The 12,858-nt window shown below is 44.7% G+C and overlaps 2 protein-coding genes across 39 annotated transcripts in view; one reads left to right on the plus strand and one right to left on the minus strand.

Moving 5' to 3' along the window:
* The window catches only part of RFX2 (regulatory factor X2), a 208,085-nt gene that overhangs the window by 179,864 nt on the left and 15,363 nt on the right, over positions 1-12,858 (minus strand). For both annotated transcript variants that reach the window (XM_063801062.1, XM_063801059.1), the window contains exon 2: positions 4,950-5,117. The gene's annotated coding sequence lies outside the window, so the exon portion shown is untranslated. The remainder of the gene's footprint in view (positions 1-4,949; positions 5,118-12,858) is intronic.
* The window catches only part of ACSBG2 (acyl-CoA synthetase bubblegum family member 2), an 83,284-nt gene that overhangs the window by 61,516 nt on the left and 8,910 nt on the right, over positions 1-12,858 (plus strand). For 30 of the 37 annotated variants that reach the window (XM_063800177.1, XM_063800179.1, XM_063800178.1 and 27 more), the window contains 3 exon segments: positions 5,906-6,073; positions 11,421-11,602; positions 11,709-11,942. In XM_063800177.1, coding sequence (XP_063656247.1) covers positions 5,906-6,073; positions 11,421-11,602; positions 11,709-11,942 — 584 coding nt within the window. 37 annotated transcript variants of the gene reach the window in all.

Below are 12,858 nucleotides of genomic sequence, written 5' to 3' on the forward strand. Positions count from 1 at the left end.
ATTGTGTAGCATCTCACAGGAGTTCTCTGGATTTCTCATATCTAGATGTTGACCTCTCTGGCAAGATTAGGTAAATTTTCCTGTATTACTCCCTCAAATATGTTTTCCAAGTTGCTTAATTTTTCTTCTTTTCTCTCAGGAATGCATTTAAGTCACAGGTTTGGTTGCTTTACATAATCCCACATTTCTCAAATACTTTGGGTTTTTTATTTCTTTTTTCTTTACTTTTGTCTGAGTTGTTTGAAAGACCATTCTTCAAGCTCTGAAATTCTTTCTTCTGCTTGGTCTAGTCTAACTATATTTTTAAATTTCTATAGTGAAATTTTCAATTCCAGAAGTTCAATTTGGTTTTTTCTTAATATATCTATGTTGTATTTCATATATTGAAGTGTTCTTCTAGTTTCCTTATATTGGTTTCCAACTTTCTCTTGGATCTCATTAAGTTTCCTTCCAATTCATATTTTGAATTCTTTATATGTCATTTCAAACATTTCAGTCTGATGAGGACCCATTGCTAGAGAACTGGTGAGATTCTTTGGAGGTGTTGAAACACTCTGGCTTTTTCTACTGCCAGATTTCTTGCACTGATTCCTTCTTATCTGAGGGAGCTGTCACTTCTTGTTTTTGAATCTTCTATTGTTTGGATGGGGCTTTTGTATTTTTTAATTCTAGTTTCCCTTGAGGGTATGGCTGTGGTGTATGTTGTGTATGATTGTATGGCCTTGCTTCTGAGTGCTTTTGGGGGCCAAAGGTCTGTATGGGTTCCACGGTTGTGGACAGCTTCTGTGCAGTGGCTAAGGTCTGTACGAGTTCCATGGTTGTGGACAGCTTCCATGCAGCGGCTAAGGTCTGTACGGGTTCCATGGTTGTGGACAGCTTCTGTGCAGTGGCTAAGGTCTGTACGGGTTCCATGGTTGTGGACAGCTTCTGTGCAGTGGCTAAGGTCTGTACGGGTTCCATGGTTGTGGACAGCTTCTGTGCAGTGGCTAAGGTCTGTACGGGTTCCATGGTTGTGGACAGCTTCTGTGCAGTGGCTAAGGTCTGTACGGGTTCCATGGTTGTGGACAGCTTCTGTGCAGTGGCTAAGGTCTGTACGGGTTCCATGGTTGTGGACAGCTTCTGTGCAGTGGCTAAGGTCTGTACGGGTTCCATGGTTGTGGACAGCTTCTGTGCAGTGGCTAAGGTCTGTACGGGTTCCATGGTTGTGGACAGCTTCTGTGCAGTGGCTAAGGTCTATATGGGTTCCATGGTTGTGGACAGCTTCTATGCAGTGGCTTTCTCAGATGCTGCTTGTTGTAATGATGTAATGGACATAACAGCCAACACTATCTCCTGCAGGACTGAGGGTGTGGAGGTCTCAGGAGGCTTATCTCATGCACTGTCAATAAACCCTTCCAGTAGCAAGATTTTTGTTTGGTGGTGCAGTGCAGGATGCAGTCCAGTAGATCGCACTTAAAAGTTAGAACCAGCAGGTAGGCTGGTGCCAAGTAGGCATGCATACCCTGATGGAGGTAGCAGGAAGAGATCATGATGGGGTGCACTGAGGTCTCAGGGGTAGGGGCAGGGAGTGCACCAGCTCCTTGTCCTGAGCCAGCAGGAATGCAGTCCGCTTCTCTATCACACCCCTGTCATGGGGCTCACAATCTTCTCTTTATAAAGGCTTCATCCTTTAGTTCCTGGCAGCAGTGTGGGGTGGGAGGGCAGGTGGGAAATGACCCCTTCTCCACGTCTTTTCCCAGGCATGGGTGCTGCCCACTCCAGTGGTTTGTGCCACATCCACATTTCCTTTGTCCCAAGGGGGGCTTTGGTGGGCTGTGTTCTCCTCCTCCTTTAGGGGCTACCCATGCCAAGGGTTAGATCTTCAGGGATTCTGCGGCCCCCCAGAGGCTCACTGGTCCCTTGTGCTTGCCAAAGTCACAGCGCGTTGTGGGGTATGTTTGTGGGGAATCTGGTGGTGCAGTGGGTCAAGGGCAGAGAATCCCCAGGCAGGGCAGTGGCACCACAGGTGCACAACCAGTGTGGTGCCTGCTGTCTCAGTTCAGGTCTGAGGGGAGTGTGGGCATGCCTGTGTGAACTGACCACCTGGTTCTCTGTCCCTGGGAAGTTCTCTAATCAGCACCGATGGTGTTGGCCTGGGTTGCAAGGGCAGAGGAGCTCCCTGAGAGTTTAGTGACCAGGATATTGTCAAAGGGGAGTGGGAAGCAAAGAAGCACTCCCACCTATCCTTTCCATGGGGCTCTGAGTTCCTCAGGAGCTGATCTTTGCCAGGCCCTTGCAGCTTTCCTTTCCTACGCCGCAGCTTCTTCCTGTGGGCACTCCAAGAGGTCCTGCCTCTCCTTCCTCCATTTTCAGTTCAAAACATATCCATTTACCAGTAACTTTGATCTTCTTCCTGACAACTGACATCTGATGTCCCTTGTCAGCCATCACGTATCAATACACTGTTAGCAAGTGGCAGATTCTCATTCATATCCTTCTGGTTCCAAACCACAAGGCTTTCCACAATAGGGAAGATGACACTTGTCAGCCAGGCTGAGCCCAAGCCACAGGGCTCTGGGCAGGGTCATGCTGTCCGTGGGTAGCTTACAGGACCAACATGAGGACATCACTCTTGAACTTTTTTTTTTTTTTTTGAGACAGAGTCTGCTCTGTCACTCAGGTTGGAGAGCAGTGGCACAATCTCGACTCACTGCAACCTCTGCCTCCCAATTTCAAGCGATTCCCCCACCTCAGCCTCCTGAGTAGCAGGGATTACAGACGTGTGCCAACACACCCATCTAATTTTTGTATTATTAGTAGAGACGGGGTTTCACCACGTTGGCCAGGCTGGTCTCGAACTCCTGACCTCAGGTGATCCACCCGCCTTGGCCTCCCAAAGTGCTGGGATTACAAACATGAGCCACCACGCTTGGCCATCACTCTTGAACTTCTTAACCTGGTGGCTGACTCCCCCAACAGCAAGTGGTCCCAAAGATTTGTCAGTCCCAGAATTTCCACAGCATCCCTTCTGCTCCTGTCAGTCAAAACAAATCACTGGACCAATTCTGTCTCAAAGGAAAGAGAAACAAATTCCACCTCAGAATGGGAGGAGTAGCAGAGAATCTGCAGCTCTGTTTAATCTACCACATATACATAAAATGCTTAGAACAATGCCTGGCATACAGGAAGCCATGTCAAGGATAGCTATTAATATTGTATTTGGCTGGGTGCAGTGGCTTATGTATGTAATCCCAGCACTTTGGGAGGCCGAGACAGGAGGATTGCTTGAAGCCAGGATTGTTTGAGAGAAGCCTGGGAAACACAGCAAGACCTCATCTCTACAAAAATGTTTTAAAAATTAGCTGGGCATGGTGGCCCATGCCTGTAGTCCCAGCTATTCGGGAAGCTGAAGTGAGAAGATCCCTTGAGCCCAGGAGTTCGAGGCTGCAGTGAGCTATGATGCTGCCACTGCACTCCAGCCTGGGTGACAGAGTGAGGCCCTGTCTCATCATCATCTTTACAGCAAGAAGTTAAAGGTAGCCTTAGATTCTCGCCAGATGTCTACAGCTCAGTGTTTCTCCCGTGTAGGGAACACTATGTTCAGTGCTCACATAAACACATTTTAACCCCTCACTAAAACCCCATGAGGAAAATTTTGTCACTAACCCTTTTACAGATGAGAAAACTGAGGCTCAGACAGAGGAAATTACTTGGTCAAGATCACAGAGCAAGGGAAGCTCTGAACTGAGATCTGAACCAGGAGTGTCTAAACCATTGTACATCATAGACTATACACAACAAGCCCCTTCTCTCAACAAGTGTGCTAGGTTCCTTGAACCCTGGACTGTGCATGACAAGGTTTATGGGAGCCTTCATCCTGAGCCCAGGGAAAGAAGTGGAACTAGCCTTGAGGGATATTTTGGGCTGACTGCTTTATGTCCTTTACTGCAGTTAACCATTCCTTCTATTTCCTCATTCATTCAACAAAAATTCATTGAGCACCTAGTATGTACTGGGGAATATTCCAGGAGCAGGGGAAACAGCAGCAAACAAGACAGACTCAATCTGGACCTTGGGAACAGATAAGAAATGAACAAATGAAAACATTCAGTTTGTGTGACATGGTACGTACAGACTTAGGCAGTCAATGGCACTTTCACCTTAGATGGTGTGAGATGGCCCTTCTAAGGAAGTGACATTTCAGCTGAGACTTAATGTTCAAGAAGTAGCCAGCCATGGGGGTGGGGGGCGGTGAGGGAAAAGGCTGAAGAAAGAGCATTCCAAGCAGAGGGAATAGCCAGTCCAAAGGCCCTGAGGCTGGACCATGCCTGATGCATTGGAGCAACAGCGAGGAGGTCTGGGTGGCTGGATTAATGAAGTAACTATTCACCAGAGATTTATGACACTAGTGAGAAATATAAGTGACAAAATTATAGGTACACTAAAACTTTACATCTACATATGCATTGGAGAAAGAAAAATGCTAATAATGCTAATTACTGGGGTGTTTATATGATGGGATTATGGGTAGCCTTTTTGTTTGTTTGACCATGTTGGTTCCATAGTTCTATATTGGACCTGAGAAGCCTCTGTCCCCACTTTAAAGAAGAGGCAATAAAGGCCACGAGGGATTTTAAGGAAATAGCCCAAATGTCTAGCAAACAGTGGAGTCAGGGTTTGACTCTGGGACACTTGCTGAATCCAGTTTTCTGAGTTCTGTCGTTGGACCCAAGGAAGTCTGCAACCTCCCTACTCCTAAAGCTGCCTGCTAAATTTTGCAACTCCTCCTAACTTCAGGCAAGTTAGTTAAGGACTCTGTGCTTCTGTTTTCACATAATTCTCCCTGATTAAAAAAACCGTTAGACCTGGGGCTTTACCCAAAAAAATCTGTTGAATGATTAACAACCATCTACTCACCTGGGCTACCCAAGAGGCTGAAGTGGGGGCCCCAGGTCCTTATTCGATCTTACCTTGAGAGCATCTGCTTGAGCAAAGTATGTGAGCACCCCAATCTTTATGGGTACCCAGATGTCCATCATCTGTGCTGCAATGTGGCTGAGTGGGAGGTAGCTGACCACCGTCTCATGCTTGTCTGTCAGTTGAAAGTCCTTTGCCACTGCTCCTGCCATCCACGTGATCTGTAACATAAGGGACAATCCAAGGTGCCTTATACTGACTTATGAAAAAACAACACACACACACACACACGCACTCAGCCAGACTGCAGCACAGACGATGGACATCTGGGTACCCATAAAGATCAGGGCACTCACATACTTTAGGCTTAAGCACATGCTCTCAAGGTAAGATCGAATAAGGACCTAGGGCCCCCACTTCATCCTCTTGGGCAGCCCAGATGAGTAGATGGTTGTTAATCATTTGACAGATTTTTTGGGTGAAGCTCCAAAAATTTTGGGAGAATTATAGTTACCAACCCCCAGGTGTTATGATGATTAAATGACTTGGTGTTTGTAAAGTATGAAGACAGTGTCTTGGTCATAGTAGGTGCTTTATAAGTGTTTACTTAATTAGTTTATTTATTTAGCTAAATACATTTAAAATCGCCCTCCAGGCTGGGCATGGTCACTCACATCTGTAAACCTAGCACTTTGGGAGGCTGAGGCGGGAGGTCGCTGGAGGCCAGGAGTTTGAGGCCAAGCTGGAAAACATAGTGAGACCCCCTCTCTACAAAAAAAGTTAAAAAAAAATTAGCTGGGTGTGGTGGTGTGTGCCTATAGTACCAGTTACTCAGGAGGCTGAGATGGGAAGATTCCTTGAACCCAGGAGTTTGAGGCTGCAGTGAGCTGTGATCACACCACTGCACTCCAGTCTGGGTGAGGCCCTGTCTGAAAAATAAATAAAAATTTAAAAATAAAATGGCCCTTCTATGAGGGTGAGGCACCTTGGATTGTCCCTTATGTTACAGATCACGTGGATTGCAGGAGCAGTGACAAAGGACTTTCAACTGACAGACAAGCATGAGACGGTGGTTAGCTACCTCCCACTCAGCCACATTGCAGCACAGATGATGGACATCTGGGTACCCATAAAGATTGGGGCGCTCACATACTTTGCTCAAGCAGATGCTCTCAAGGTAAGATTGAGTAAGGACCTGGGGCTCCCACTTCATCCTCTTGGGCAGCCCAGGTGAGTAGATGGTTGTTAATCATTCAACAGATTTTTTGGGTGAAGCCCCATGTCTAACGGTTTTATCTCTGCCCTCATCTTAATGCTCTATTTAGAAGCACTAAAAACAAGACCAGGCACAGTGGCTCAATCTGTAATCCCAGCACTCTGGGAGGCCAAGACGGGCAGATTGCTTGAGCTCAGGAGTTGAGACCAGCCTGAGCAAGATGGCGAAACCCTATCTGTACAAAAACCAATAATAATAGTAAATTTTTCTAAAAAACAAAAAACACCTGACCAAATAAAACAACTTTTTTTTTTTAACCAGCTGGCTACATTCTCCTAGTTTTTATCTTTATCCAAGTCAGCTCATCCATGTATGGTTATGTAGATTGAACACTGAACAACCCAAGACAAAGATGTACTTGGTATTGAAAGTAAAGAGTGTGTGTGTGTGTGTGTGTGTGTGTGTGTGTTTATAAGTCAGTATTCCCAAATCTAAAAAGCTCCAAAAAACAGGAGTTTTTGGCAGCAAAGTCTGATCTGAATTGATAAGATGTTGTTTGTGGTCTTCATTTTATTCCACTTACTGGGATTATGCATATATTTGTAGAATTTTTATACTACCTTTTCTTGACTTATACCCTTTAAGTATTATCTTTTGCCTTTCTATTGTGGTGAGGATTTAGCTCCCTTCCTCTCCCGTCTTCTCATTTCTCCTTCCCCATTCTCTCAACATAAATTATTCTTAGTTAACTGAGCCAAGTAGTTTATCATATGATTCCATTTCCTGCTTGGTACAACTTTTTGTTTTTCCCAGAATTAAGTTGCCTTTCTTTTCCAGTTTGGTGAAGTTTTTGCATACATGTCCAGTTGCTCCATCTGATCTGTCACATGCTTATCAATAGTCTCCAAATGTTCAAATATTCATTGCATTATTATTATTATTATTATTTGAGATGGAGTCTTGCTCTGTTGCCCAGGCTGGAGTTGCAGTGCCATGATCTCGGCCCACTGCAACCTCTGTCTTCCGGGGTCAAGCAATTCTCGTGCCTCAGCCTCCCAAGTAGCTGGAACTGCAGGCCTGTGCCACCATGCCTGGCTGATTTTTGTATTTTTAGTAGAGATGGGGTTTCACAATTTTGGCCAGACTGGTCTCAAACTCCTGACCTCAGGTGAGCCTTGGCCTCCCAAAGTGCTGGGATCACAGGCATGAGCCACTGCACCCAGCTTCATTGCATTATTTTTTTCCTCCATCCTTTTGCACTTAGCTGGACTGTTGTTTTAGGTTGTCTTAGGTTGGGTACCCTAGAAGCAAAATCTGAGTTGGAGATCTTTGTGATTTATCAATGGGGAGCTCTCAGGTGAAAACCAAAAGGAAGTGAGGAGAGAAGGATAGGCTGGGGGAAAAAACAAGAAAGGACGTACATTCAGCTGGATTGTAACTTCAGACTGATCCCATAGGAAGCTCTGAGGCATGAATGACACCAGAGTTGTTCCACTTTGAGGCAAGGAGGCTGTGCTTTTGTAACCTCAACTCAGATAGTCATTGGCTGTGGGCTCAGGCATCCATGTGGGATAGGGAGCATAACTTCCCAGTTATTTCTAAGTAAGGGCGGTTTTCTGGAAAAGAGGGAACCGTGGGCCACTAGAGATCTCATAGGACATCAACAGCATCTTCTACAAGCTGCCATACAGGGATATCCCTTCTTCCCACTCCTGGGTTGGATCCCCTATTTTCTGGGGTCTTTGCCTTCTTTTTTGGATTGTTCCTTGATTTAGCTGGATATCATTCATTGGTAGGTTTTGCAAAGTAGTTATGTGAGAGAACACTTTGATTTCTTTTCTAAATATTGTTTTTTTTTTGTTGTTTTTTTTTTAGAGACAAGGTCGTTCTCTGTCACCCAGCCTGGAATGCAGTGGCATGATCATAGCTTACTGCAGCCTTAAATTCCTGGGCTCAAAGGATCCTCCCACCTCAGCCTCCCCTGTAGCCAGAACTACAGGCATGTGCCACCATGCCTGACTAATTTGTTTTACAGTGATTTTCTACACGTCTAGACTTTGCAAACGGAGCTAGAAAAGAACTCTGACATTTTCCCCAAGTTACATTCCCTGAATTAGTTTCCTGTTAATTCCACAACAAATGAACAGAAACTTAGTGACTTAAAACAGTATTTATTTATTTATTTAGAAATGGAGTCTCGTTCTGTCACCCAGGCTGGAGTGCAGTGGCAGTGGCATGATCTCAACTCACTGCAACCTCCACCTCCGGGTTAAACGATTCTCATGTCTCAGTCTCCCAAGCCGGGATTACAGGCGTGCACCACCACACCCAGCTAATTTTTGTATTTTTAATAGAGACGGGATTTCACCATGTTGGCAAGGCTGGTCTTGAACTCTTGACCTCAAGTGATCTGCCTGCCTCAGCCTACCAAAATGCTGGGATTCCAGGCATAAGCAAGTGCGCCTGGTCCATTTATTATCTTATAGTTCTGGTGGTCAGAAGTCTGAAAATGGTCTCACTGGGCTAAAATCAATATGTCATCAGGGCTGCATTCCTTCTAGAGGCTCTTGGGGAGAATCCATTTCCATGCCTTTTCCAGCTTCTAGAGGCCACCTATGTTCCTTATCTCAGGGCCCCTTCCTCCATCTTCACAGCCAGCAGTGCAGCCTCTTCCCCTCTCTGACTCTGACTCTCCTGCTTCCCTCTTATAAGGACCCTGTGATGACACTGGGCCAGCCAGATCATCCAGGATGATCTCCCATCTCAAGATGCTTAACTTAATCCCATCTACAAAGTCCTTTTTGCCATGAAAGATTACATATTCACAGGTCCCAGGAGTTAGAACGTGGACATCTTTAGGGGGCCATTATTTTGCCTCCCACACTCTCCATCAAGCAGGCTAAATCTTAGGGCCTTTGTACATGCTTCTAGAAGGTTCTTTCTCTTGTTCTTTGCAAGGCTGACTCTTCTTTGTCACTTAGCTCTCTGCTAAATATTTCCTTGGCCCCTCTCAATCCCTCTCATATGCCCCATGCTCAGTGCCTGAGATGTGTTAAGTCTTCAATACATATTTCCTTTCTTGGCTGAATACATAATACATACACATTTACCTACAGGACCTGAGAAGTTCCCATTTTCCCACATCCTTACCAACTCCTAATATTGTCAAAATGTTTACAACTTGTCAATCTGAATAGTGACAAAAGTGTCTTAATATTTTCAGAAATTTCCAGACTGTTTTCTGAAGTATGTGCACCAGAAATGTGTGAAGGTTACAGTTTCTCTACATCTTCACTAACGCATGTTACTATCTGTTTTATTATTATTATTGCCATTCTAATTTGCATTTCCTAGGTGATTAATGATAGTGAGCATCTCTTCATGTGTTTATTGACCATTTACATATCTTCTTTGGAAAAAGAAATCTGTTCAAATAGTTTGCCCATATAAAAATGTGGTTGCTCTTTCTGTGCTAGCATGACTAGTAAAAAGAAAAGTAAAAGCCAGGCATGGCGGCTCACGCCTGTAATCCCAGTACTTTGGGAGGCCAAGGCAGGCAGATTGCTTAAGGTCAAGAGTTTAAGACCAGCCTGGCCAACATGGTGAAACCCCGTCTCCTCCGTCTCTACTAAAAAAAAAAAAAATAGAAAAATTAGCCAGGCGTGGTGGTGTGCACCTGTAAGCCCAGCTACTCAGGAGGCTGAGACAGGAGAATAGCTCAAACCTGGGAGGCAAAGGCTGCAGTGAGCCGAGATGGTACCACTGGACTCCAACCTGGGCAACAGAGGGAGACTGTGTCAAAAAAAAAAGGGAAAGGAAAGGAAGGCAAGGGAAGAGAAGGGAGGGGAAGGGAGGGGAGGGGAGAAAGAAGGAAAGAAAGGAAGGAGGGAGGAAAAAAGGAAGGAAGGAAGAAAAAGAAAGAAAAGAAAGAAAGAAAAAGAGAAAGGAAAAAATGAAAAATCAAAAAGAGTGGTTGCATATCTAATCTCATTGTTGAGTGTTAAGGGTTCTTTATATATTCTGGTTACAAATCCTTTACCAAATTTGTGGTTTGCAAATACTTTCTCCCAGTTCTATGGCTTGTTGTTTCTTCAATAATCTTTTGAAGAGGAAAAAGTGTTTAAGTTGGATGAAGTTTGATTCATCTATTTTCTTTTATGCTCTTGGTATCATATCTAGGAAATCTTTGCCTACTCTAAAGTCACAGGGATTTTCTTCTACGTTTTCTTCCAAAAGGTTTTTAGTTTGAGCTCTTACATTTAGGGCTATAATGCATTTTGAGGTAATTTTCATGTTTGGTGAGAAATAAGGCTCTAACCCTAAGTTTTGTGGAAGCGTTTGTTTGTTTTATTTTGTTTTGCATTTGAATAGTCCCCCACCTCCACTAAATTGCCTTGGCATTTTGTTGAAAATCAACTGATCATAAATGTAAGGTTTTATTTCTGGATCTTCTATTTTGTTCCACTGATCTGCATCTCTGTCTTTACGCCAAAGCCTCACTGACTTATTACACTAGCTTGATAGCACGATGGCTAACGTTTCCTGGTTTGCCTGGGACTTCCCCAGTTTTAAAACAAAGTTTCACATTTCAGATATTCCTGCAGTTCTGGGTAAACCAGGACGGTTGTTCACCCTACTTTAGAATAAATTTTAAAATCAGGTAGTAAGTCCTCCAATTTTGTCTTTCTTTTCCAAAATTGCTTGGGCTATTCTAGGTCCTCTGCATTTCTATATAAATTTTAAAGTTGGCTTGTCAATTTGTATTTAAAAAAAAAAAAAAACTTGCCTAGATTTTGATAGGGGTTGCATTGAACCTATAGGTCTCTTTGGGGGAGAATCTTGCATCCTTTTTTAACAGTTGTATAATATTCCACTGCATGCTTGGACCACAGTTTCTTTAGCCAACCCTTTGTCATTGAACCTGTAAGCTGTTTCCATTCTGTTACAAAACAGTGTTGCAAAGAACATCTTGAATGTGTTTCTTTGTGTGCCTGAGTCTTTCCTTCAGCTGAATTCCTTCACCCACAGAAGTGAAGTTGACAGGTTGCATTTAAAATGTTAATAGTACTGTCATGTTACCTTCCAAAAATATTTTACCAGTTTATGCCTCTCATCAAATCCCTAGACAGAGTGCAAAAATCTGATTGGCCAACCCAGCTAATGGGTTGTCTCCTTTTGGTTGGGAGCCCTGCGTAATCTGATCAGTGAAGGAATGTTCTCTTGGGCAAAGTTGGGTGGATCAGGAGAGATGGACATCCCTGGGGCACGGAAGGCCCTGCTGTGGCTAACCTAGCTTCGTTCCATACAGGGCACTTTGTTAAGTACTCTAAAGGAGGTAAAACCTACTGTCTTCATTGGAGTGCCTCAAATTTGGGAGAAGATACATGAGATGGTGAAGAAAAATAGTGCCAAGTCCACGGGCTTGAAGAAGAAGGCATTCGTGTGGGCAAGAAACATTGGCTTCAAGGTCAACTCAAAAAAGATGTTGGGGTAGGTGGAGCATCCAGAGGGCTGGGAGGGTAGTTGGTGAGGAGGCTCAGCCTTCTCCAGTGGGTCCCATCAGCCCTTCTCCACTTGACGGCATTCTTATTCACAGGAAATATAATACTCCCGTGAGCTACCGCATGGCTAAGACTCTCGTGTTCAGCAAAGTCAAGACATCCCTTGGCTTGGATCACTGTCACTCTTTTATCAGTGGGACTGCGCCCCTCAACCAAGAGACTGCCGAGTTCTTTCTAAGCTTGGACATACCTATAGGCGAGTTGTATGGGTTGAGTGAAAGCTCGGGACCCCACACGATATCCAACCAGAATAACTACAGGCTTCTAAGGTACCAGCCCCCGGGGCAGACCCCTGCTCCTCCCATAACATGGGGTCAAGAGGGGGAAGGTGGGTGGATAGATGGGCCTCTGGGTTAAGAGGAATCCTGACGTGGTGTCTCCAGAATGATCCTGTTCTCCAGCCTCCAAGTCCTAACTCCGCATGACCGTGGGAAACCCTGGATGGTAAGAGAGCCCACAGATAAGGGGGATGGCTCTCTGAACATTCCATGGTCTCCCCGTTTGTCACTTGTGAGTTCTGCCTTCAAGTTCACCGCCTGTGACCTCAGCACCTTTCATCCCCATGATCCTGCATCTCAAAACACCTCCATGGCCGATTCCTGGCTTTCTCCCAAGCTCAGCTTGCCCTAGGCTGCAAGGTTGAACCCAATGATAAGAAAACTTTAAGAATACCAAATTGAGGTTCAACTCCCCATCTGAGAGCTGTCACAGTCATAGAATCTTCTGGTTGTGTCTCTCCCTGACTCCCTCCTTTTAGCATGGGTGAGGTTTGAAAAAATCTTTTCATACATGTGTTTATTTATTAAATTTTAATTAGAGATAGGGTCTCACTTTGTTGCCCAGGCTGGAGTGCAATGGTACAATCATAGATCACTGTAACCTTGAACTTCTGGATTCAAGCATTCCTCCTGCCTCAGCCTCCCAACTAGCTGGGACTGCAGGCATGAGCCTCCATGCTTGGCAATTGTGTGAAAATTTTTTTGTAGAGATGGGGTCTTGCCATGTTGCCTAGGCTGGCCTTGAATTCCTGGACTCAAGCAATCCTCAGCCTCCCAAAGTGCTGGGATTACAGGCATGAACCACCATGCCCAGCATTTCCATACATTTAAGTCATTTGTACTTCCTTTCCTATGAACTGTCTGTCCATATTATCTGCCTGTTTTAAAAATTAGATTATTGGTCCCT

This window comes from Pan troglodytes, chromosome 20 (assembly GCF_028858775.2).
Source record: "Pan troglodytes isolate AG18354 chromosome 20, NHGRI_mPanTro3-v2.0_pri, whole genome shotgun sequence".
Lineage (NCBI taxonomy): Eukaryota > Metazoa > Chordata > Mammalia > Primates > Hominidae > Pan > Pan troglodytes.